Below are 23,877 nucleotides of genomic sequence, written 5' to 3' on the forward strand. Positions count from 1 at the left end.
TGAGCTCATGCCACGATAATCTAGACACCCACTGCCAGTGAAACTCTGGTGGTTTAAAGAATTGGCTGTGCTTATTTTATTATGTGTGACATCCAAGAGGGTATTTTAAAAAGTATACTAAAAAATGCAAACTATTTTAAAGGATGCTCTTGCACATTGCTGTGCAAAAAACTTTCTCCGTTCACAAAAAAGCTTCCATCAATTTTTGGGAATCCTACAATATTTGCAAGTTCCTGTAACCCATTCTCACAAAATGCATTTTTTCCTTTTCAGGAGACATAACCAAATCACTGCTGCATTCACTCATCGTTTTTTTTATTTCTAAGAAGACTTAGGCAGCCCTAATGCATTCTAAAAATGAAGCTAATGTTAAAATGCTACCACTTTGTCCTGCAGAATACTTTTGTTTAAATCTTATTTGATGATAAATAATAACAATAAATCTTATTTAAAAATGCATAACTTAGGTAGGTCTGCTCATCTGGACACCAAGGGAAGTAGGTTAAAAGAAATTGAAATTTATGATCCCATCCCTGAGATTGCTCAATCCTGAATTTGAGAGGCACTTATTTTTTTGCAAAGGGGTTGCTTTGCCCACCCAAAAATACAAATCAACAAATAATTCAGGTAAAGCAAAATTATTTATTAAGGGTGATGGTGGTGAAGTCTTTTTATGGGGTAAAGAACAAACCATACATACATTTAGTGTATGTGCTGTGTCAGAAGGCAAGAAATAAAACTATAAGACATTATTTAAATGTTCTAATTGTTTAGATTAAACAATAGATAACATTGGTCCTAGATAACATTCCACAAGTGGCAAATTCTTGGGTCATATTTCCCAGGAGGTGGAAGGTGTGTTGGAGAAGTTTGCCATCTTGAACTGTTATATAAAAAAAACCATAAAGATGTTATACAAAACAAAAGTTCTTGCCTACCTAAAATTCCAGGTGGCAAAAGCTGAAGCTCCGGTTTTGCAGGGGTAATGTCCTGGTGGTTGGGGGTCCTTAGGGCCAACTACCCACCTATGGCCCATGGTGTGATGAGAGGGCTGATTCGCCGATCCAATGGGAGCGTTTTCGGCTCCGGAAGACCTTTTGGGAGAGCGGTTTGTGGCTTCGCTCTCCGGAACAGCTTATGCTGAGACGGACGGTGCTGGTGGGATTTGAGACGGCGAGCTGGGCCAAGAGCTCCCTGACGGCCGGCCCTGCATTCATCGGAGGCTGCCGGAGGGATGACGGTGTGTGGCTGCGGTAGCCGTCTGGCACCCTGGGCTGGACTCTGTTGGACCCTTGACGAGATCGGAGGTTGCCTGCGGAGGCCGGCGGTGGGCAGAGTCGGCACGGAGGAGGCCGATGGTGATGGCGGTGGTGATGACGGCGCCCAAAATGGCGCCCGAAATGACAGTTACAGACGGCAGTTACAGCCGGCAGAAATCAGAGCAATTAAAGACCAATTAAAGACCAAAGAGGCCACAAGCGGGAGAGTAGGGACCTGCTTATCTATTTTCAACTGAACTCCTGGGAGACGGAGGGATGCCGACCCTTTCATTGTCGGGCCAATCCTGGATTGCCTCCCAGAGGCCTCCCCCTCTCTTTCTATGGGGGGGGGGGTTTAAACCTTTATACATAAAAGACCTGAAAAATGCTAAGGAGATTAGAAAGGATTGTTGTGTCTATCATGGGGGGCTTTGCTTCTGCAAAGTGACTGCCTTATTCCATCTCCCCCTCCTGTATTTTTATCTCCTGTTGCCCCTTTTGTGGCCGGATATTCGGCTTTGTATGATCATTTCTATCCAGGTTTTGTTGTTTCCTGTATGTCAGGATAAGAATTTCCCTACTTTTATGTCATCTGAGTCTTCCTGGATTTTCGCCTGCTATATATTTCCCACAGACTATCTGTGTCTCTGAACTCAAGGATTGGCTATTCCATCTGTGCCTAGGTACAACATTGAAAAAGCAGGACTATAGCTGCTGTTTTTCTCCCTTATATCTGGTTGCCGTGAGAGGGTGATCGATGTTTACATCTGAGTTCAAAATGGCTTTTTTCTACCGCTGATGTGAGAGATCAGTGGGACTAAAATGACTTGTACCTATGATTGATACTCTCTCCACAGGACCCTGGTCAACTAGGACATGCCTACCAGCTATAGACTATCTAGCTACAAAATGTACTCATTGGGAGAACTCCTCAAACTGCGAGATGCCCCCCTCTCGCAGGTCTGGCCCTCTTCTTTATCGAGGGCCTATCTCGATGACGGACTTTGGAGTCCGGAGAGATGGCATACAGCAAAAAGAGGGTTATGGGGTTTTTTAGGGAAATTTCTTAATAAGATTTTAAGGGATTCTGGGAGGGGGGTAGGTTGCGTGGGTTCGGGGGAAGACCTGCGGGGGAGGGTATCTGGGCCAGCCGAGGGACATGGCATGGGAGGTGCGGACTCGGGGGTCAAGGAGATGATTAGAGCTTACGATTCAGATGGCCATAACATAGATACTGTAGGTGGGAGGGGCAGATATGGCGGGAGCAGGGGGCCACATCATCTTGCGGGAGTGCGTCCTCGTTGGTTGCAAGCGGTGGCACGCTCCGGCCCTCAAAGCTCTTCTCGTTCCCCAGGTTGTACAGGACCTCGGGCCCCAGGCCTTTGGCTGATGCTATGCAACGCCAAGTCCGTTGTAAATAAAGCCCCCCTCATTTGTGATCTTATTCAGGAGGGGGGTCCGGACCTGGCGGGTATAACGGAGACCTGGTTGGGCCAGGAAGGGGCAGCCCCCCTTGTTGATATGTGCCCACCAGGTTTCCGTGCTTTCCATCAGCCAAGGTCTCAGGGGAGGGGCGGAGGGGTGGCGGTTGTTATTAACGAAGGTCTTGGACCGAGGGAGGCCACTGTTCCTCAGACGGCTGGATGTGAGTCCCTCCTTGTGAAGTGGGGTCATAGGGTGCAGTTGGGCTTGCTAGTCATGTACCTGGCTCCCTGCCACGTGGCAGCAGCCCTGCCTGAGCTGCTTGATGTTATAGCCGCGGTGGCGGTTGACACCCCCAGGCTTATGGTCATGGGGGATTTTAACCTGTCATCTGTTGGCGAGACGTCTGAAGTAGCTCGGGAGTTCATGGCTTCCATGACGGCTATGGACCTGACCCAATTAATTTATGGCTCTACTCACATGGGGGGACACACACTGGACCTGGTTTTTGTCTCTGGACAGTGGTTGAGTGATCTTGAGATAGGGGATATAGCGATTGAACCCTTGTCATGGTCAGATCACTCCCTCTTTCGCCTTGACCTCCGAACCGCCACACCCCGCCGCAGGGAGGCGGAACTGACCAGGTGGTTCCGCCCCAGGCGCCTGATGGATCCTGAGAGATTCCAGATGGAGCTTGGGCCATTTCCTGAGGTTCTGGCACACGACTCGGCTGAGGACTTAGTGGCCACCTGGGATAGGGTGGCGGCTGGGGCTTTAGACCGAGTCGTGCCTTTGCGGCCTCTGACCCAGCGCCAGTCTCACCTGGCTCCTTGGTATACTGAGGAGCTGAGGGAGATGAAGTGCCGGAAAAGACGCCTAGAGAGCAGTTGGAGGGCTAGTCGTTCTGAATCCGACCGGACACTGGTAAGATCTCATATTAAGAATTACCTAGTGGCGATAAGAGTAGAAAAGAGTAACTACTTTTCTGCTCTTATTGCGTCATCAGATAATCGCCCAGCCGCCCTGTTTAGGGTGACCCGCTCCCTGCTCCATCAAGGGATGCGGGAAGACCCCTTAGAGGGTAGAGCTGAGGATTTTGTACAATATCTGTATGACAAAATCGCTCAGATTCGGGAACAGCTAGACTCTGACTGGATTGATCCAGGGGAGATGACAAGGGCAGGTCCTGAGAATATTATTTGGGAAGAGTTTGATCCTGTGACTCCCGAAAGCGTGGACAGGATACTGAACAGACTAAATGCGACCACATGTTTATTGGACCCGTGTCCCTCCTGGTTGGTACTGGCCTCCCGGGAGGTGATGCGAGGCTGGCTCCAGGAGATTATAAATGCTTCTTTGAGTGAGGGTGTCTTTCCCACTGTCTTGAAAGAGGCGGTGGTGAGGCCCCTCCTCAAGAAGCCCTCCCTGGACCCAGCTGTGTTAGCAAATTATCGTCCTGTCTCCAGACGAGAGTGTGGTTGCACGACAACTGCCTCAGTACCTGGATGAATCGAATTATCTAGATCCGTTCCAGTCGGGCTTCAGGCCCGGATACAGCGCAGAGACAGCATTGGTCGCATTGATTGATGATCTCTGGAGGGCTCCGGACAGGGGTTGCTCCTCTGTCCTGGTCCTATTAGACCTCTCAGCGGCTTTTGATACCATCGATCATGATATCATGCTGCACCAGTTGGAAGGGTTGGGGGTGGGGGGCACTGTTTTACAGTGGTTCTCCTCCTTTCTCTCTGACCGGTCGCAGTCTGTGTTGACAGGGGGGCAGAGGTCGACCCCGAGGCCCCTTATATGTGGGGTGCCGCAAGGATCGGTCCTCTTGCCCCTTCTATTCAACATTTATGTGAAGCCGCTGGGTGAGATCATCTGTGGTTTTGGGGTGAAGTTCCATCAGTACGCTGATGACACCCAGCTGTACATCTCCACCCCAGACCACCCCAATTATGCCCTCGAGGTGATGTCCCGATGCCTGGAGGCCGTACGGATCTGGATGGGGAGGAACAAACTCAGACTCAACCCATCCAAGACCGAGTGGCTGTGGTTTCCGTCGTCCCGATATAGTCAGTTGGCGCCATCTCTGACTATTGGGGGCGAGTCGTTGGCCCCCACAGATGGGGTTCGCAACTTGGGCGTCTTCCTGGACTCGCGGGTGTCTTTAGAAGAGCATATGACGGCCGTGGCCAGGAGGACTTTTTATCAGGTTCGCCTGATCCGCCAGTTGCGTCCCTTTCTGGATCGGGACTCGTTACGCACGGTCACTCACGCCCTTGTCACCTCACGCCTGGATTATTGTAATGCTCTCTACATGGGGCTCCCCTTGAGAAGCACCCGGAGGCTCCAACTGGTCCAGAATGCGGCCGCGCGGGTGGTGATGGGAGCAATGTGGCGCTCTCATGTGACCCCCCTCCTGCGCGAGCTACACTGGCTCCCGGTGGTCTTCCGGGTGCGCTTCAAGGTTTTGGTTACTATCTTTAGAGCGCTCCATGGCTCAGGACCAGAGTACTTACGAGACCGCCTCCTGCCACCAATAGCCTCTCACCGACCAGTTCGCTCCCATAGAGAGGGGCTCCTCGGGGTACCGTCGGCCAAACAATGTCGACTGGCGGCCCCCAGGGGGAGAGCCTTCTCTGTGGGGGCACCTGCCATCTGGAACGGGCTCCCCCCGGAGTTACGAAGGATCCAATACTTACGCATCTTCCGCCGTGCCCTGAAAACGTTTCTATTCCAACAAGCTGGTCTGGCCTAACTCTCCCTTTTAAATTGGCTTTTAAATTGGCTTTTAAATCGGGTTTTAGATCTCTTTTAGATAAATTTGGATGTTTTGGTTTTAATTTTTTGAGCCTAAATTATTTAATATGTTTTTTTAATAGTTTTTAACTTTTATATGTCTTTGTATTTATTTATGACTGTTCACTGCCCTGAGTCCTTCGGGAGTAGGGCGGTATACAAATATGAAAAATAAATAAATAAATAAATAATAAAAGTATCTAAAGGTCTGTTGTGACTTTTTCTGGAAGAGAAAATTCTTTGTCTCTTCCAGAAGGCAGGAAACAAAGGATTGAGATTGCAAGGCAGGAGATTTGGGGGGGGGCGGCTCTGGAACCCCTTTCTGACCTGAAGAGCGGCTCAGCCCTGGGCAAGGCCTCTCTCCCAAGCAGCCCACAAGCCTAGACCCTCCACAGGAGAAGCCCCTCTGGAGTGCTGGGCGATGGTCTCCCAGGCCTCCCAACTTCCTCCTGGTCAGAACTCCAGGCCGCTCAGGTGAGCTAGGTGAGCCAGAGGCTCCCAACTGCCAATTCCAACGAGGTGCATAGAGGGTAACTGCCATGCCAGGCTGGCAGATTGGTTCCTTGAAGGTTCTGGAACAGTCTGCCACAGCAGGATGGCCGACGTGATGCCCACAGTGGCCAGAAACACCCTGCTTAGTGCTCTGGAGGAGAGGCGGCGGCAGCAGATGAAGGTATGAGGAGGCCAGTGGTCCTGGGGTGGGGGTGGGGCTCTTTTTCCAGATGTGGCAGTCCTTCTGGGCCCTGACATTACAGCCTCAGAGGATCGGTGGGTTTCGGTTTGGCATCTTGCCTAAACCTGGCCAAGTCAGTAAGCTGCACTTATCGAATCCCACCGCTTGGTGGGCTGTCAAAACCTAGCCAGTAGGGTTCTCTGCAGCTGGCCCAATTGGTCATATATTGGCTGAGAGGGTTGCCCCACCGAGTCTGTGGATGGGAGACCACTTGGAGATCCCAAGACTGTTGGCTAGACTGGAGAAACAATCCTGGAGGAAGGCCATGCCTGGATGTGTCCGGAAGTCAAGTTTCCCCTGGCTACCTACTCTCACCTTGAAGGTTTCTGACCTCCTCGGCTTCAGACGATTTTTCTCTCTCTCTGGAGATTTCCAGGGGTCCTTTTCTGCTGGTCAGTGGCCCTCAGAAAGGCCATTTGTTCCTTTTCATTTTCCCTGTTCTGGCCCAAAACACAGATGCATCCGGCTGCTTCTGCGCAAGGGAAGAAGACAAAGGGGGCTGCAATGTTTCCTGAGCATCTCTGGTCTGGTCTCAAGGCTCAAGTTATAAGGTGTTAGAGCACGGATCTCCAAACTTGGCAAATTTAAGACTTGTGGACTTCAACTCCCAGAATTCCCCAGCCAGCAGCTGTAAGTCCACAAGTCTTAGAGCATGTAAAACTATATGTATAGAGCATGGTTTGTGGCCTGGCATTATGTCTGGATTCAGCCACTGGCTGAGTTTGACTCAGGTTAATCAGGGCACAGCCACCTATTCCAGTGTGCAGGAACATCTGCATGGCATGAAAAAAAAAACACCAAGATGATGGCTGCCACCTCTTGGGACTTCATCCATGTGGTAGCAACCACCATCTTGACTTGTTTGGCCCTCTCCTATTTAGACATGTCTGCCATTTGCTTGTATTTGCATGACACACGGAACTATGAACTCACTACAAATTGCCATAAAATCCAACTGCTTCCTTGGTGGTTCAGTGTGCTGAGGTCAGAGGGCTGAATCTCCAGACTCTGCCTCCTAAACTGGTTGTTTTCCCTTTTGAGCACCCAGCTTTCTTTCTAGAGTTTTGCTTTGGTTTTTCTGTATCCTGTATTTTAATGGGTTTTGGGGAGACATACCAAAATATTTATAAAGATAAGTGACGGATTATTTCTGCAACATTGCACTGTTGACAGAGCTTCAAATAGTGGGAAAAACCAAGCCCTAAAGTGTGAAGGCTAAATCTTCTGGTGCTTTTTTCTCCACAGAAATTTCTGCTTCACCGGCTGATCTTTGTTGCGATGCTGCAAGAAAATGCCAGTGAGGATGAAATCACAGGTATTGCAGTCAGTCTCACCACGACCTTCGAAAGACTGACTTTCCTTGTTAAAGGCCATGAAGTCCCTGGATGCTCTCAATGAGGAAAAGGTTCCAAGGTCTTATTGAAGTCTTTGCTTGCCCTGGGATGGTCTTCTTCCATAGCTCTCTGAAGCTTCCCAGTCTGTTTGGCTGAAGGGAGGTCTGCCTCTCACTCTCACTCTCACTCTCTGTATGTTTGTCACTGTGAAGACAATGCTGGTAATAACCTCAATTTTGAATCCAGCCCTATCATATAGACCAGACTAAGAAACAGACACCATGTAGACCTAAAACTACTTGTATCAGACCAACTGCAGTAATGGCGCCTTGCAAGTCTGATTGGACTTTCCTTCCTCTCTTTTATCTTCATGAGAATTGGAGGGGGCAGCTGTTCAAAGCATTTTATAATCCCCTTTTTGGCCTGGGCTCAAGCCTCATTTACCGGTATCTCATCTTTGCCTTACTGGTGGCTCTTCCCTCTTCCCTCTGTCCTCTCTATTCTCTACAGGTGGCTTCTAGTGCAGATTTATCACATTAACCAATACTTAATGTTTGTCACATCTATTTGTTCAAATGCAGAGGTGGGGAATTTGTGGCCCTCCAGTAATTGCCTAATCACAATGCCCAGAAACCACTGCCAGCATTGCTATTCTAGTTCAGCAGTCCCTGGAAAGCTAACCTAATTCATAACTGGCCTTTTGCATCACATGTTCAATTGTGAAATTGTTTTCTGAGACAGGTTAATCCATTAGTATGATGGTGTATCTCTGAATCATCAGGCATGACACTCTGTCTCCTCCACAGCCTATAGGCAGATAAAGCAAGTCCTGCTGACACCAGTGAGAAAGATGGGAACAAGCCCCGTCCAGCAGGCACTGGGCTCCTACCCTTCCTCCCACTCCATCTGCTTTTTGGGGGCATTCTGAGCTGATCTCTCTATTGATCTTTCCTGCTTCCTTTTTAAAGACTATCACGAACAGCTTTTCCAGAAGATTTCACGATTCCATTTGGGGGAAGCAGCCTCAGGGGTCCTTCTCATCTACTCCCAGAGCATACTCCACATTGTAGAGGTAGGTCAAGCAAATATTTAAGAAGAAAATGAAAAATCCTTTAGTTGAATTGTGTAGGGATTTATAACAAATGCTGACAAAACCTACATCCAATTTAAGCACCAATCTGTAATTATTCATACTGATAGTATTACAGGCACAATGTAGTTTGGTCACTTGCAGAATTATGAAAACTCCCCACCAGAAGTTTGTCAAAACATCACTTCCAATACAGAATAACAGAATTGAGTGGAAACACACTTCAGAACCTCGTATCCTGATGCTCTTCTATTCCCCTCAGGCCTCCAGCGGCACCCTCTACCACATCCTCATGGACCTGACCCACTTTGAAGATCAGGGAGCAGCGTAAGTCAAACAAGTCCTCCAGAGAGGAGAGCTGTGAGGTGGCAGAGGGGGCATCTCAGCCACAAGACAGAGGGACTTCTGGAAGATACCCAAGTCTCTCTGCACAGTTGGGTTGGAAAGGGATGATGCCCTTGGCTGAAAAACTGCACCTAATGACCCTGTATTTATATATTTTACCTGTGTTTTTATTATTAAAACATTACAAGGTGAAAAGTTTAAAAATGCATTTATGGTAAGTTAAATGCAAGGTACAAACTGATAAACAGAGCATCCCATAATCTCTTCACCAGTACTCACAGATGGTTGATGGCTTTAAAACAGGTAAAAGCAAAGCCCCACCCCCACCCCCACCCCCCAAAAAACCTAAACTAAGAGAAGAAGCAGCAGAAAGCAGAACGCCCAGTAGCACCAATGGGAAGAAAAGCCTTCCATCCCTCCCAGCATTTGGGTGTGCAAATAAGATAGGGAAGAATCCCTACTATGGTAGCACTGAGGATGTTATCTAGTTTGGTAATGAAATGTCTGCAAGAAAACAACCAGAAAGCAGCAAAGACCCTACAATGGAGAAAATGTCAATTTAACTAAGGGATGGGGAGTTGGTATCCAATCAAAGGTCACCAATTTACAGTTTCTAGGCTTACAGTTTATAGTTCCTGGGCAATTTGAGTGTCTCCTTGAGTGTCTTGGATGGGCAACTTCTTGCATTTAGCAACTTCTGGAGGGCATCAGATTCCTCAACCCTATTTTCAGACACAGGTGAAAGCACACCTAGGATGTTCAGCCAAGAGAAGAAGGTTATGAGCTCCAGAAGACCTGTGATTGGATCAGGAGCGGGCTTGGTCTGATTCATAGGGCAAGGATTTCTGAGTAGAGAAATGTCTAGATTTCTCTCTTGATCTGGATGGCTAATATGACAACCTACTAAAGGTTCAACATTCAGTTGGAATAAAAACATCCTGCATCAAACCTGGAAGAGACAGGAGTTTCAGTCATCACTGGAAGGAACCAGACCAAGGAACTGGTTGTTAGGTTCTCTGAAAAAGTTCTATTTTTATACTGTCTTTCCTAGAAGCTTATTGTGGATTGTTTCCACTTAGTTTTTATCCTGTTTTTACCTTATGTTTTCATAATTATTGTAAACCACCTCAGGAGTTTTAGAACAGGAAGCGTTATATAAATACTTGGAAGGGAGGCAACCTCCCATGTTCATGGGCAATGTAGCCAGTGCCTCTGATGTGATTCCTCATTGGTAGGTAGCTGCAAGCCTTAAATATCTTGATTTTGATAGAACACAGATACAAGTGTTCTGCATAATGTGTGTGCAGACCTATGGTTTAATACGGTTTTTCTTTCTCCCTTTTAGGGCTTTATTACGAGATATTAAGATATTGGTAATGTCTCATAACATCCCCACCAGACTTTTCTCACAGTGGAATGCCACCAAAGTGGAAGTGCCTGTAACTTTGGAAGATGTTACCCAGAGCCAGACCACAGAAGAAGTTATTACTGAGTGTCTTACACTTATTCTCAAGATGGGAGTGTATCTTGCAACACTCAAGGTGAGAGCAGATCCCTTCAGTAGTTCTCTCCCTGGCATCAGGTTCATTTCCCCAGGACCAGCACCTGATCCAAAATAGACTTGGCTGCACATAAGGGTAATACAGTCCAACAGTGATCTCCTTTATTTGGGGCAAAGTTGGTAGAAATGTACATTTCTATAGCCAGAAGATCTCTCCAGCTTTTTGCCCAAGACTCTGAGATGTCTTCAGATAGCGTAAGTACACCAAATCCTGATAGATCAAGAAATCTGGCATTTCATTCTTATATCTAGTTAGGGGCTTGCACTGTTCCAGTTTTGACATATCCTAAATTAACAATGCCAACATGTAGGGAAGAATTTGAGATAGTGCCAAGGGCATGATGGGGACTCTGTTTTTAGTTTCTTACTTGCAATAGTTCTTTGGGGTTCTGATGCATTAATGTGATTTATGTGAACATAATTTTAATAAAAAACTCTTTATTTTTTTGAAAGAGCAGTATCCTGGTCATGGAGATACAGAATCTGGTTTCTCTTGTGTTTTGTTTACAGGCAGGATTATTTTAAAAAATAGATACCCAAAAACATATTGATGACTCAGCTTAAATCAATTCTGCACAATCCAAATTGGGAGCTTCCTTTCAGCTCCCAGTTCCTATTCTTCAAGTTTATTTTAGGCCAAGCTTTAGAAGGTCGGTTGTCTGAGCAGCAGTGGTTAAAGCAGAAAAGCCTGGCCAAATTAATATATACACTAATTCCAGAGCAAATGCCACGGGATTAAATCCGCTGTGCTTCCTTTCTCCTCTCCAGGTGGGCAACAAAGGCCTGGGCGAGTGCCTCCACACTGCTGTGCCAGAGCTGCTGATCCCAGCAGAAACGATCCAGTATTTATGCAGGAGCCAAGAATGTTTGAGCCCGGCGGAATTTCTGAAGATGTACAACAATCCTTTGCAGCCACAAATGGATTCAGGTACCTCTTTTGCCCCGAGAGGAGCCCCCAAGGCTGACCAGACAATCCACAGCCCAAAAGGAAAGTCTCCCTCCTCGGCCAGGCTCCAAGGCAGCCCCTGGTCAACGGGAAGCAAGTCACCATTTTGCTAGAAAGCTGTAGGTTCTACTTGAAACTAAAGACGGCTGTAAACAAACCGTAGACAGACATAGTAGTTTATGCTTGGAAAGCTGGTGCTTTGAAGCTTTAGTGCAAGGGTCTACAAATTAGGTAACTTTAAGGCTAGTGGACTTCAACTCCCAGAATTCCTTAGCCAGCCATTAAGAAAACCCATCCTGGGTGAGGAATTCTGGGAGTTGAAGTCTATAAGCCTTAAAGGTGCCAAGTTTGCAGACCTCTACTTTCAGCGCAATTAGATGACCTTGGTAATATATTTAACGTATCCTTCCGTCTCTGCCCCATCTTGTTTTTAACACCTTTCGGTTAAAAGCAGGTTGGTGGATAGAGAACAGGGAGCCCCCAAAGAAAATGTTTGATGCAAAGATCACGGCATAAGAAAGGAACTTGTTGAATTTGTTAACAAGAGTACTGGTAGTCCTTGAGGTACCACAGTTACAAGAGATGCCCCCAAATTACATAGGGCCATTTCAAACTAGGATGGCTGCAGGGGCCCTAAGGTCATTCAGCTTTATGACCCACCACAGATCCCTGCAGCAGCCCCACCCCACTTGGGCCTCCTCCACACATGCCAATCACGCCCCACACTTCACTTGTTGGGGAAGGAGGGCGGGACAAAATGGCGGCCATTTCTGGAATTGTTCCCTCATGACCAGCTACAGCAGTGTTTCTCAACCTTGGCCGCTGGACGGTGTGTGGACTTCAATTCCCAGAATTCCCCAGCCAGCAGAGCTACAGGGATGCTGCAGGGCTTCTCTCCCCCACCCTATCCCACCCCCACAGTGCTTGGCTCTGTTCCCCACATTCACCTTCTGAAGCTCTCCAGACCTGATGTCATGGAATGAGGGCAGCCCACAACATCCCTGGGCCGCGCAGAGGAGGCCTGAACCTGGCAGCCATTTTGTGCTGCCTGCTTGTGGGCGGGGACAAAATGGCAGCTGCCAGAGAAGCTGATTCCTTTGCTGCCTTAACGTCTCCACAGCAGTGCAGCAGTGCACAACGCTTCTGAACAAGCGTTGTGCAAACTTTGTAAAGGCAGTGAAACGAAGCAGTCTTGTCCCTGGCTGCACAGCGGTGACCCAAACACAGCTGCATTTTGTGGCTAGGACAAAATAGCGGCCACTTCCAGGACTTCACCATGCAGTTTAACAGATATCATGAGTCTTACCTTGACGATGACCTGTAATTAAGAATGCTTTAGCCCAACTGTGTTGCAAAAAGCTTTGTGCGTGATACTGGTAGTCCTTGCCTTAGGACCAGTCGCTGAGCGATTGTTCAAAGCTAGGATGGGCCTCCCAAAAAATCCTTGTGACCTGGTTCCAAAGTTTCGACATCCAACCTTCTTCCCTCAGTCATATGGCCGAATTTTGGGCACTCAGCAACCGGCTTGCATTTATGGCCATCTCCAATGTCCCACAGATACATAACTGCAATTTATGTTTTTGCTGAAAACAGGCATTCATTTCTGGGTTTTGGCACAAATGCCCCCCAGGGAACAATGGATTTGTGTAATAGCTGCCACAAAAAGGACGGTCACAACCGTCATGATTTATGACTGTAATAGGCAGGCTCCTGGGGATTATGGGAAAAAATCCATGGCTTTGGGCAAGGACTGGGAAGCTTGGAGAGGCTCTACTCTCAGCCTCCTGGTCACATTCGGCACACTCCTACAGAGAGTGTTCACGCACACACATACGAGACACACTTTAGCCAACCTGAGACACAAAGGCAACATGTATGCACTCTGATTAGTCCCTGGGGAGAGACTGCACATACACACACACACAACGTGGGTGCACCAAAGAAAATACAGGTGCTCTTCTGGTTATTGCTTGTAAAAGCATTGGAAAAATAATGTTTCCTTTTCCTTCCACTTCCCTCCCTCCTCCCTAGAAACTGTATGGCCTACTCCTACTCATATGTCTACATGAAACCCTATGGACAAGTACCTACCAATATGTCTAAAGATGTGTTTACAAATCCCAAAGCCCTAGGATGGAGTTGGCCTGAGAACTTTAATGTCCATCTCTTCACCCATGCAGAAGAAAGACAAAGCAAGTAATAAAGTTGTCAGGAAGACTTGAGAGTGGTGTGCTGGTGTTCTTTCAAACCAGGGTTGAGGAATTAGTGACTCTCTAGTTGTTGGAACTTCTCATTCTCTGCGTCTTGACTCCTTGTGACTAAAAGTAGTTGGGGAGGGGAGAAATTAGGGACAAATGCTTATCGGTGGGTTGTCTATACATCCTAGCATCTTCCAGGTTCTTGCCAAACTATTCCCTTTTTCTTTCTGGGGTGACTCTGCTTCACTTCCCAAGCAATTTAATTCACTGGTGGATTAGGGGAAAAAATACAGCTCTTTGGGTAGGAAAATTACAATAAATTGGTTTTGCAGTGACAAAAAAGAGAATAATTTTACTCGGCAGATGAACCCAACAAGATATCCAAAATAACTTTCAAAGTTCAACTCATTTATAGCAATACACATTTTCCAGAGTTCAGCTTGACAGCAGCTGCCTATGGAAGTTACAGAAACCAGAGTAGAAGGGTTAATACAAATATCTATGAAAAATAAAGGGGTAAAGAATCGTATTTTAAAAAAGAATAGCACTGAAATAGTTAGAGAGACAGTACATTTCCTTCTACAGTATCAAGTCCATCAAGGCACAAGAATACATCCACCGTTTAGAAAAGTGACCGATAACCAGCAGTCATCTTCTGCACCTGTAGCAATTTTTTGGTTCATACTTTTAATGAAGTCTGCAGCATATCAGAGATAGCATGTCTCTTGCATGCCTCTCTTTGATACGGACAAAGAATAAGAGCTCAACAGAGGTCTTTAAAGGGTTATGATTTCTATTACACATGCATTGCTTTGGATTCTTCTTGGAATTTTCCGGCAAGGGCCGTCTTGGTTAACAGCAGCAATCAAGCTTCTCATATAAGGTTTAGCAACAGCCAGAACACCCAATGTTAGCTTAGGCAGCTTTGTCAGGATACAGGTCATTAAACTCTCCTTTTAAAGATCACATGTCTTCTCAGAAGACATGAGGCAGGCAGTGGTACCATTCCTACTTTGTCTTCTTCTTTGTTTTAAAGCTCCTCACTGAATCCTGGACTGGTTAGATTTTCATTGGGATAGAAAAGGCTGCTTTGGAGTGATTTTATTCTTTTTTACAAAGCAGTGCTTTCAGTATCATGATCGAGATCAAGCACAAGGTGGTTGTGTGAATTCTGATTCGGCGAAGTCACCAATTCTGTGGCAGGAAGTTCCACGCCAGGGATGCCCCGTGATTGCTCTTTAACTTCGGAACTGGTATCTGCAGAAAAGACATCAAACACACATAGTACAAATGCTGAAAGATAAACTCAGGGCTGGCTGCTGATCCACAAGACTCCCCCTCTGTTGCCAATACTATGCTAAAATGTCTGAATTCAAAGGAGAGCAGGAATTACAATTCAGCGTCTGACTTCAGAATCCCCTAACAACATACTTTATTCAAGTTTATCGTGTGAGCCATAATGGCTAGTAACTTTGTTGTGGAAGGAGCCTGACCTTCTCAGAGGTGACAGGATATGCCTTCATCTTAAAATTTCAAATTTGAGCAGCATAGCTCCTGAAAAACAGAGAACTTTATTCTCAGACAGCCAAAGTTTCTTCATGTCATTCAGGGAAACTGATATGACACGAGCTGGAAGTCCAATTGTCAGGACCCAGCTAGTATAAACTTAGGTAATTCTGGAAAAGCACAAACTGCTTCAGTAGGGAAGCATAGTTTGAAGAAACAGGTCAATGAAAATATAATTTTGTTCATTTGTCTAAATTTGCCACATTCTGGGCAAAACTGGTTGGGCCTGGGGCTTTAGTGGACCTGCAAAGAGTAGAACTCTATGGGAACTGGAAGTGGGCAGGGAACCCAGTAGCACTAACAATTATGTTGTAACAATTTAGGAGGGTGGGACTTGCCTGTCATGGCTACCTAGCTCTCTTCCCCATTTCAAAATCCAAGAAACATGAGCACATGTGAGCTAGGCTGTTTCTACATTGGCAACCACCCCTTCTCCCCTCCCCCTCAATGAAAAGGTGAAAAGACATCTGACATGCAGGTGGGACTTCATTTCCACAGATATGCAGCCCTGGTGTGATGGGTCAAAGGTATCCTTTCCCTTTCAATGCAGAATGACTGCAAAATGGAGTTGCAGCTGCTCTTGTACATTTCCTCACCATCAGAGATGCAAATCCAGTCATGGCTCTGCATACTAAGTTCTGCTCCTGTCTGACAATCACCCATGCAAAGTTTAGATGGGCACTGGACGGGCCCTCACTTGGCTCTCATGGAAGAGCTTTAATGATCTCAAACTTCCATAGGGTTGGATGAGGGTTGCTGCTAACACACAATGGGGCATATGAGGCAGAGCAGGGGATCGACCGGATTGCCTGCTTTTCAGCCTCTGTGGGTACGGTGGAATGTTGTCTGGATTCCAAGGAGGGAGAGGCTGCAGGCCAGAGGATCAAGAGACAGGGACTAGGTTTAGATAGTCTGGTTGGGAGGAAGAGGGTCAAGGCAACTCCTCCCTAGATGTTCTCCAGTAGATCTTACATGATGCAAGTAGCTGCTTTAGTTTGGCAAGATTTCTGTCTGTAGGTGAGGAACGATAAAGGCTCCAATCTGCTCTTCACCAGAAAGATGCTTTGTCTGCTGTATCTTCTTTTTAAGTCAAGGTCACCTCCAGCAAATTAGGCAATATTTGGAGCTGAGTCTCTCTACACATAAAAAATTAGATGTCACTATTGCCAGAGCTCTAGGGCAGCAATACTGCAACTAGGGCAAAAGAATGCACACCAACTTGCTTGGGGCAATGTCTACTTATTCCAAGATCGCACCAAGTTGTATTTTATTAAGAATACATAATTCACCTGAGCTTCCAATCCATACAAGAGGCCTTTCGCTCAGATTCTTCTTACTCTGAATGTTTAAGCCCCGTGCAGCAGTGGAGGAGCCTTGCTCACACTATAAGGGAACAGCAACCAGTGCCAGGACTGGCAAGGACCTGCAAGGTTGCACTTAGCTCTCTGGGAGAACTCAGACTGCAAATTCGTCAGCACAAGGGTGGAGGGAAGAGCAGTTTACATGTGTCTCTGTGTGTGCACCTTTTACTTCTATCTGGACATACTATGAAGCTCTGAAGATTTTGAAAAGCAGAAATTCATTCCATGGTCTGCTGATGAAAGGTTGACAAATATGGATCAGGGAGGGGCAGTAGACCAGAATGCATTAAAATGGAGATCAATATTACAAACAATGGACAAGAAAAGCATCACTCCTTTCACATGCAGGATTAGTCCAGGTGCAAGCAAGCCAGGTTACGGTGACCAGTTAGTAAGAAACAAAAGCAGCATCCATGATTATGCAACATTTGCAACATATCCGGCCAATCGGAAGGCCTCAATTTCCTCTTACCATTTCCAATTTCAGTTCCTATTGAATAAGGCAGCTCAAACATCTAGATTATTTAATAAAATTCTCAATTAGAATATTATTTGTAGATATATTACAACCTAAAGATTCAAAGGGTTATTTTGGCAGCTGAAACTTGTTTTGTTCCAGTAGCCATTACAAGTCTGCAAGGGTTCTGTGGATCAATATGTTAGAGTCTGCTAAAATTAAGAGATGGGCATGCGCTATTTCATTCTGCCAGAAGTCAAGACTTTGTCCTAATATGCTGCTTAAAATTAACATTAAGCGTTATTAAAAAGCGCCCAATCCAGATTAAGAAATAAAAAGAGCTTGTAAATATTGATGCGATCTGCAGTAAATGAGTCATGTATGCACTGCACCAACAGGGAAATTACTTTGTTAGCTAGCAAGGGACAGGGCTTAAATCAAAGAATAAATGGCTATTCCCCCTGTCTGCCATCTACAATCTGAGTATGATAAAATTCAGCCATTCTTCCCATCATCTAACGAACAATAGCGCTGAGATTTTCTCAATGTTCCTGAATGCAGCCTGCGTGAAAAGGCTACCAGCACCCCGTCTGGGCAGCAAGGAAAGAAGGAACCACAGAGCAAAATGGCTAAAACCTGCCTTTCCTGATTTAGGCTCATTGGCTGTGCTGCTATAACAACACAGGAAGGAAACCTGACATCTTGGAATGTTCTTCAGTGTGAAGGAAAATAATTTTGATGGCAGAGGAAAATCAGAGGGAAGGCTGCACTGCTACCATTGGTGGGAAGGAATGGGGACTAGCAAAGGATGATATGCAAAAGCCCAGAACACAAAATTAGGATTGCTGACATCCGACTCTTGAGAATGCCTTTGTTGTTCAGTTGGAGGAAGCCAAAACCTTGACGTGAATATTGAAATGGGCTCACGTATTCCACATTTACTCCAAAATGTCCACTATTTCTTCTCTGAAACGATGTGCTATGCTCCTACCTAGACTAGCTGCTACTATGAATCCAGTTAATCTGCCTTTATCATCTCGTCCATAGACTTCGCTAATCTCAAGGGACAGAAACTGGGCCCTGCAACTCCCCCATGGAGGGCTGGCTGACAGCCGTAGCTAGCTTGCTTTGGGGTGGGGTGGGGTAGGGTGGGGCTTCCTTTGGCCGTCCCCGCTGGGAAAGAGCATTCCTCCATCAAAGCCGGGCTCAAAGACATGCCTGTGGAGCCGAAAGTGTTCTTACCAGTCACAATATGGGACGCCGTTGCCGGAGGACCCAGCAGAGAGCCATTTGCAGACAGATGAGGAGCAGGAGGGTGAGGCGGAGGGGGCACCGTGGGACGGTTGCGAGGTCTGGGCACTGGTCGCGGCCTCGGTAGCGTGCCAGACGGAGGAGGCGACTGAGCCGGTGGAATGTCCTGGGCCGAAGGCTGGGCGGATGGGCAGGTGGTGCTGTGCTTCTCCAGGGGGGGCGTGTCAGGCGGGGTAGGGGTATGCGGAGGGGTGGGCGACAGTGGCTCTGACCCACCCTCTGGGCCAGGCGGGGAGGGTCCAAAACTACCAGCCTTGGTCTGCGGAGGTGGTGTTACGGACTGCGTAGGGGGCTGGGGGGGCGGGTGGTTGGGAGCCTGTATCGGGGAGAGGCTGCTTGAGTATCGCCGGGGGGCAGAAATCTGGGGCAGGACAGCAGAAGGCTGAGCGCCCCCTTGGTTTGATTGGTGGCTGGGAGGAGAAGGGCTCCTTGTAGGGGGCTTGGGGGCTGGAGTGGGAATCGGGGTCCCTGGCTGTCCCGGAGGTGGGTTTGCTGGTTTTGGAGGGGCAGGTGCAGGTTTTTTGACAGCTGAAAAGGAAGCAAAAGGAAGAGACATGGCTGAGATTGTGGTTGAGCACGAAGCTTCTGATTACTTCATGGGCTACAATAAGTGCCTGGCACCTGGGCTGAAAAAGACTTCTGGCCCCTGTCTGAGAAACCCCAAGCTTTGAGGGGATCCTGAAATTGGATGGAGGTTGTATTACCACAGAAGACCCAGCCTGGCAGCCTCTTTTCAAGAGAGGGATGGTTCATGCCCTCTCCTGGATAAATGCCTGCAGGTCTTCCATTTTCTAAGAGAAGGTCTCTAAAGTTGATTACTTTAAGACTTGTGAACTTCAACTCCCAAAATTTTCCAGCCAACAGAGCTGCAAGACTAAAAGCTGCAAAGTTTGGACACCCCTGATCTCAGGGCGTAATGCAGTGCCGAAGGGCCAAAAAACAGAGCTTCTCCCCTGTTGCCCTCTGTGGCTCCCAGTGGAACCGTCCCTGCCTGCCCAGCCTGCTCTATGCCTCCCTGGCCAAAATTAGTCTGAACCCAGCAGTCTAATCTATTGTACCCATTCCATCAGCTCCAACAGGAAGAGTGAAATGGGTTTTGTTGTTATGTTTGGGGTTATTTTGGTGTGTGTGTGTGTGTGTGTGTGTGTGTGTGTGTGTGTGTGTGTGTTTACTTTGCACCGGAGTCAGGTGTATGACACATGGGTGCCTACATACATTTTCCAAACAAACAAACAAACAAACACATCTTTTTGCATACTCTTCTGCTGGGGCAGAACATTCTTGCTTCCCTTATCAGCTCTGCTCCTCCTCTAATATATCTTATCCCCCCAAAGAATTGATCATTTGAGTAACTTCAGACTCCAAATCAGGCAAATTTAGCTGTCTGGTTTCAGAGGAAGTTCCGTATTCTCTTGGTGGTGTGAAATAGCCAAAGTAGCCAATGGCATGCAAAACATGCTCTCTGGCCCTCCTGCAAAGAGACCAAAACTGGAAAAAAAGGCCAGTGTTGAAATCCCTTCCTCTCCCTGCTGGCCCAAAGTGGGCAACCTCTGCTTGAAAAATCGTTCCTCAGGAAAGACCTGGCAGCTTTAGTCTTGGCTGACCCCCCGCCCTCAAGGCTGCCAATGCAGCTGCTGAAGGACAAACCTCGCCTCAGGGCGTGTGGGCTGGGCCCAGCGGTGCTCTGGGGCTGCCCAACCGAGTACTGGCTGGCGCTGCTGAGAGGCTGAGCAGGTCCACCATTTCTGGGGGGTGGCGGTGTGGTTGAGGGCACCGAGTCCTTTGGCTTGGAAGAGCTGCAAGGAGAGAAAGACCTGCATCAAAGGCTCCTGCCGGGTGCCAGAAGCTGCTTCTCCCTAAGGCTCCTCATGAGACGTGGGGCCCTTTTTGCATTAAACAGGTGCAAAGTGCAGGCAGACCCCCTTTGGCACCTAACCCACTGCTGGCCTGCTTGACCCAGCTGTCTGGGCTCCATAGAATTCCCCACAGCTTAGGAAACAAAATTCAAAAGTGCTTAAAGCAGCAGAGCACCAAGGTTAGCCATACCAACTGCGAGCACCACGGAGTTAAGAGAGGGCTCTTAAAGATGCAAGAGCGACGTCCCTCTAGTTCCCCCGAAATGTACCATGAAGGTTCTGTGCTAAAGATTGCAATTCCCCACAAACCCAAATGAGCATCTCTTCAGCTACTCACCAGTCCTTGACCCTCACTCAGGTCCCTTCCACGGATTTTAACAACCAACATTTCTTGCTTTGCCCATTCCTACAACCTGGTTTTTGCTCAATCTGTTTTGGGGAGCTTGTTCAGGATAGCAAGGCTTCTCTGAGCAGCTGCTTCCGTATCTTCTCCCCAAAGTTACGCTCATAGCAAAGCGTTCAGCAAAGGCCGTTGGGCCTGGAGACAAATTGGTGGAAGGCCTTGGAGGAGGAGCAAACCTCTCTTTCTCCAGTGCAGAAACCAGCTTCCTCAGAAGGAGCATGCACCGCCAGTCAACCCCGCTTCCACATCCCCACCTTCCCTGTGGAAGGAAAAGCTAAAGCCCAGTAACACTGTGACACTGACCGGGGTGGGTGCACAGCCTACAAAGACGAGACAAACAGGTTCTAGCTAGTGGGTTAGATGAACAAGCTACCATCTCTCCAGGTCAGGCGGGAGGGAGGGAGGATCCCTACCTTTGCGGGGTGCAGCTGGGCTCTGCCGTGCAGCTCTGCATGTTCCCTGACTCGGGTGGGCTCTGGCATGACCTCTGAGCAATACCTCGGGAGGGAAGCAGGAGTGCGACTTTGCCTGCTTTAAGGCAGGAGGATCACAATGATTCTGCTTCCGTGGGGCAACAAAGCAGGCCAGCCTTGCAAAGCATCTCCCTTTTGCTTTGGGGACTGACGACAGGGAGAGAAGAGCAGGACCGTGGCCCACCCTGAGCCTGCCTCTCTGAGCCCCCAGTCTTACCTGCTGTCCTCCGTGCCTTGGCTGTGAGAATGCTCTGCTGAGCCAGGCAGGCAGGCAGAGGAAGCACCCGCCAGGCCGGGCTCAGCCCCCAGGGCCTGTGGGTGCTGCTCCGCCGTGGCCAGGGCCAGCGGGCCAGCCTCCGTGGGCGGAAGCGGTGGCTGGAAAGCTGGGGCTGTGTGCTTTCTATTCACAGTGCCAACTCTCCGGGGGTTTGCCTGGAAGTCCATAACCTTGACACCAAAGCTACAGAGGAGAGAGAGAGTAAACACACCATGCAGGCGAGCTACACGTAAACACAAAAAGAGTCAGTATAACTATTTGGGAGATGGAAGGTGAGTCCCTGCTGCTGGCCATGCAGATAAGCAGCAAGGAACACACAAACTCTGCCAGCCAGAGTTTGAAAAGTGCGACACATTCTGGCTCAGCTAGGAAGAGTGTGACAGGCATTCAGGACCGGCAAGATTGATTATTTAGTTTTGTTTGTGTGTGTGTGAGACCAAGAGAGAGTGTGAGAGTGATGCAGAGACACAGCATAGCCATATTGGACACTACTATCTTCGGGCAGACTAATATGGGCCCACTGTATCCCTCGTTAAGAAGCCCCAGGAATTCTGCCGTGGTTTGAAAAGATTTCCCTTCTCCAGAAATCTTGGAGAGTTTGTTGGCTGTCAGGCAGCTCCACCCACAGGGCCTTTTTGGTATCATCCCCCTGTGGTCCAAATGCCTGGGACACTCCAGTTAAGAACATCCCTGGTTAAGTCACAGACATGCGTCAGTACCTCTTTAAATATTAATGGCAGGGCTGTGTGTATTCAGTGGCAATCACAGCAATCACAATGGCAGCCACAACAGCAGCAGAAAGCCGCCCAGAGTCACTTGATAGTGAGATGGGCAGCAGATACATTTAATTAATAAATAATCAACCCAGCTTCGTCAGCACCTAGAAGTTGGGCTTCTTCTCCTCAATCACAGGGGAGGCATTAAACTGCGCCTCAGACTTTGGTGCCTTGTAGAATCTGTTTGCCTTTCCCAGATATACTGGCAGCAAAATGATTTAAAACAGGTCAAGGTAAACAAACCAGCATTAATACATGCGGCTTAATTATTCATTTTCTTGTTTTAGATGTTTGAATTTGTAAAAGTCCAGAATACATACAACCCTAGTTAATGCGCAGAAACAAAAACATGAAAACTAAGTTACTGATGAGTCCAACACAGACCATGTAGAACAAATGTTTGTCTAGCTCAGGGACCTCAAACTCAGATTGGCATCGAAGCCTTTGCATACTTGATTTTTAAAAAAAGTTTTTCATGAATAAAGAGGGCCACAAATGCCGCTAAACATAATTACACACACACACACACACACACACACACACACACACACACACACACAAAACACCCTGCATTTCATTTTGGCTAACTGGCTGGATGACAGCTGTGGGGCTGTGCAGTGGCTGCTCAGGTTGCTATTGAAGGTGGGGCTCACTTATGCAGTGATGGGTTTGTGCCTGGAGCATGGTCAGGAGGCAGTGGAAAAGGGCCTGGCCCCTCCCCATAGCATGGGGCCACTGAAACCCAGGCAGCGTTTCAAGGAACTGGCACAGCTCACTCCCCTGCCCTGGGCACCTCGCAGGAAAGATCTTTTGGGGCACTTCTTTCCATTCTGGATACCTGTGCATGTAGTGACAGAGGCAGGGCCCGGAGGCAGGATGGGAATGCAGGAAACTGTCTTTTCTCAACCCAGAGCCAGCGGACTCAGAATCTGTGATGAATGTGGCCAGAGCCATCTCTGCCAGCCAGCAGCCTCTGCCGCCTTCCCTCTGTCAGTGCTTCTCAACCTTGGCAACTTTAGGATGCCTGGACTTCAACCGGGTATGGCCCCTGGGCTGGGAGTTTGAGATCCCTGGTCTAGCTGCTAGTAAGGCAAGGAAAAGCCAAGTGGCTCACACTGGAAGTCAGGATACAACAGGGTTCAGGGAAGCCCAAAGCACACAGATAAACAACCTGTGCTAACCACTCTTCAAACTAAAGTCGCAGCAAATTTCCAGACTGAAATTTGGTGTTCCAAAGACATGGTAGAATTTCTGGGAAGGTGACTGGCATGACAAACGAGCTTTGGATTGTCGTGGATTATAAAAAAGGGGCTGCAGGAGATCAGGAGCCTATAACCGTTTATCGTGAGGGCTGCCAGCAGGGACACCTTCTTGCGGGCCCTACGTGGATCCCAAGGGGAGTCTGCTCCTACTGCTTCCACAGCGTGAGATCTCCCTCAGGCTTCTATCATGCATGGAACACGGTGAGACGGAAAGAACGGCACGTACGTTACCTTTGGATCTTCCTTAGGCTGCAGTAAGGAGGGGAAAGGCACCACTCAGGGCTGGCTGGCCATGGCCCCAGGCATGCCCAGCTCCTCTTTGGCAGAGGCTTCCAGAAAGCCTGTCAACGCACCCAATGCCTGCCTGCAGAATCCCTTAAGGAGGCCCATCAGATGCCTTTGGTGGCTCACTTAAGCAGCTGCCCTTTCAAAGAAGCTTCCAGGTTTC

General features: G+C 48.0%; 2 protein-coding genes across 8 annotated transcripts in view; one reads left to right on the plus strand and one right to left on the minus strand.

The window, feature by feature from the left end:
• Nucleotides 1–5,804: 5,804 nt before the first annotated feature.
• LOC117667326 (testis-expressed protein 47-like) lies at nucleotides 5,805–13,711 on the plus strand. Of its 2 annotated transcripts, none has more exons than XM_034420622.3 (7): nucleotides 5,805–6,153; nucleotides 7,459–7,528; nucleotides 8,516–8,619; nucleotides 8,900–8,964; nucleotides 10,328–10,523; nucleotides 11,312–11,471; nucleotides 13,521–13,711. In XM_034420622.3, exons 1-7 carry the CDS (start codon nucleotides 6,076–6,078, stop codon nucleotides 13,556–13,558), a joined length of 711 nt encoding a protein of 236 aa, XP_034276513.1. In that variant the 5' UTR covers nucleotides 5,805–6,075; the 3' UTR covers nucleotides 13,559–13,711. The 2 variants fall into 2 exon arrangements, with proteins under 2 accessions (XP_034276513.1, XP_034276514.1); XM_034420623.3 differs by having other exon boundaries at nucleotides 5,805–5,954.
• Nucleotides 13,712–14,011: 300 nt separating this feature from the next.
• The window catches only part of ARHGAP17 (Rho GTPase activating protein 17), a 73,407-nt gene continuing 63,541 nt past the window's right edge, over nucleotides 14,012–23,877 (minus strand). For 2 of the 6 annotated variants that reach the window (XM_034420616.3, XM_034420618.3), the window contains exons 17-20: nucleotides 21,332–21,574; nucleotides 20,030–20,178; nucleotides 18,314–18,910; nucleotides 14,075–14,944 (exon numbers count right to left, since the gene is read on the minus strand). In XM_034420616.3, the coding sequence (XP_034276507.1) occupies nucleotides 14,799–14,944; nucleotides 18,314–18,910; nucleotides 20,030–20,178; nucleotides 21,332–21,574 (1,135 nt within the window). In that variant the 3' untranslated portion in view covers nucleotides 14,075–14,798. Of the gene's footprint in view, nucleotides 14,945–17,086; nucleotides 17,130–18,313; nucleotides 18,911–20,029; nucleotides 20,179–21,331; nucleotides 21,575–23,877 lie in introns of all 6 variants that reach the window. The other 4 variants (XM_034420619.3, XM_087878805.1, XM_034420617.3 and 1 more) reach the window with 3 other exon arrangements.

This window comes from Pantherophis guttatus, chromosome 14, assembly GCF_059756535.1.
Source record: "Pantherophis guttatus breed Tessera chromosome 14, ASM5975653v1, whole genome shotgun sequence".
NCBI classification, from domain to species: domain Eukaryota; kingdom Metazoa; phylum Chordata; class Lepidosauria; order Squamata; family Colubridae; genus Pantherophis; species Pantherophis guttatus.

Excerpts from the sequence above, each read along its gene's own strand:
- LOC117667326 (XM_034420622.3), top strand. The coding sequence starts at position 6,076 with ATGGCCGACGTGATGCCCACAGTGGCCAGAAACACCCTGCTTAGTGCT. Across the intron at positions 6,154-7,458 it reads GGCGGCGGCAGCAGATGAAG|AAATTTCTGCTTCACCGGCT; the intron begins GTATGAGGAGGC and ends TTTTCTCCACAG. Across the intron at positions 11,472-13,520 it reads GCAGCCACAAATGGATTCAG|AAACTGTATGGCCTACTCCT; the intron begins GTACCTCTTTTG and ends CCTCCTCCCTAG.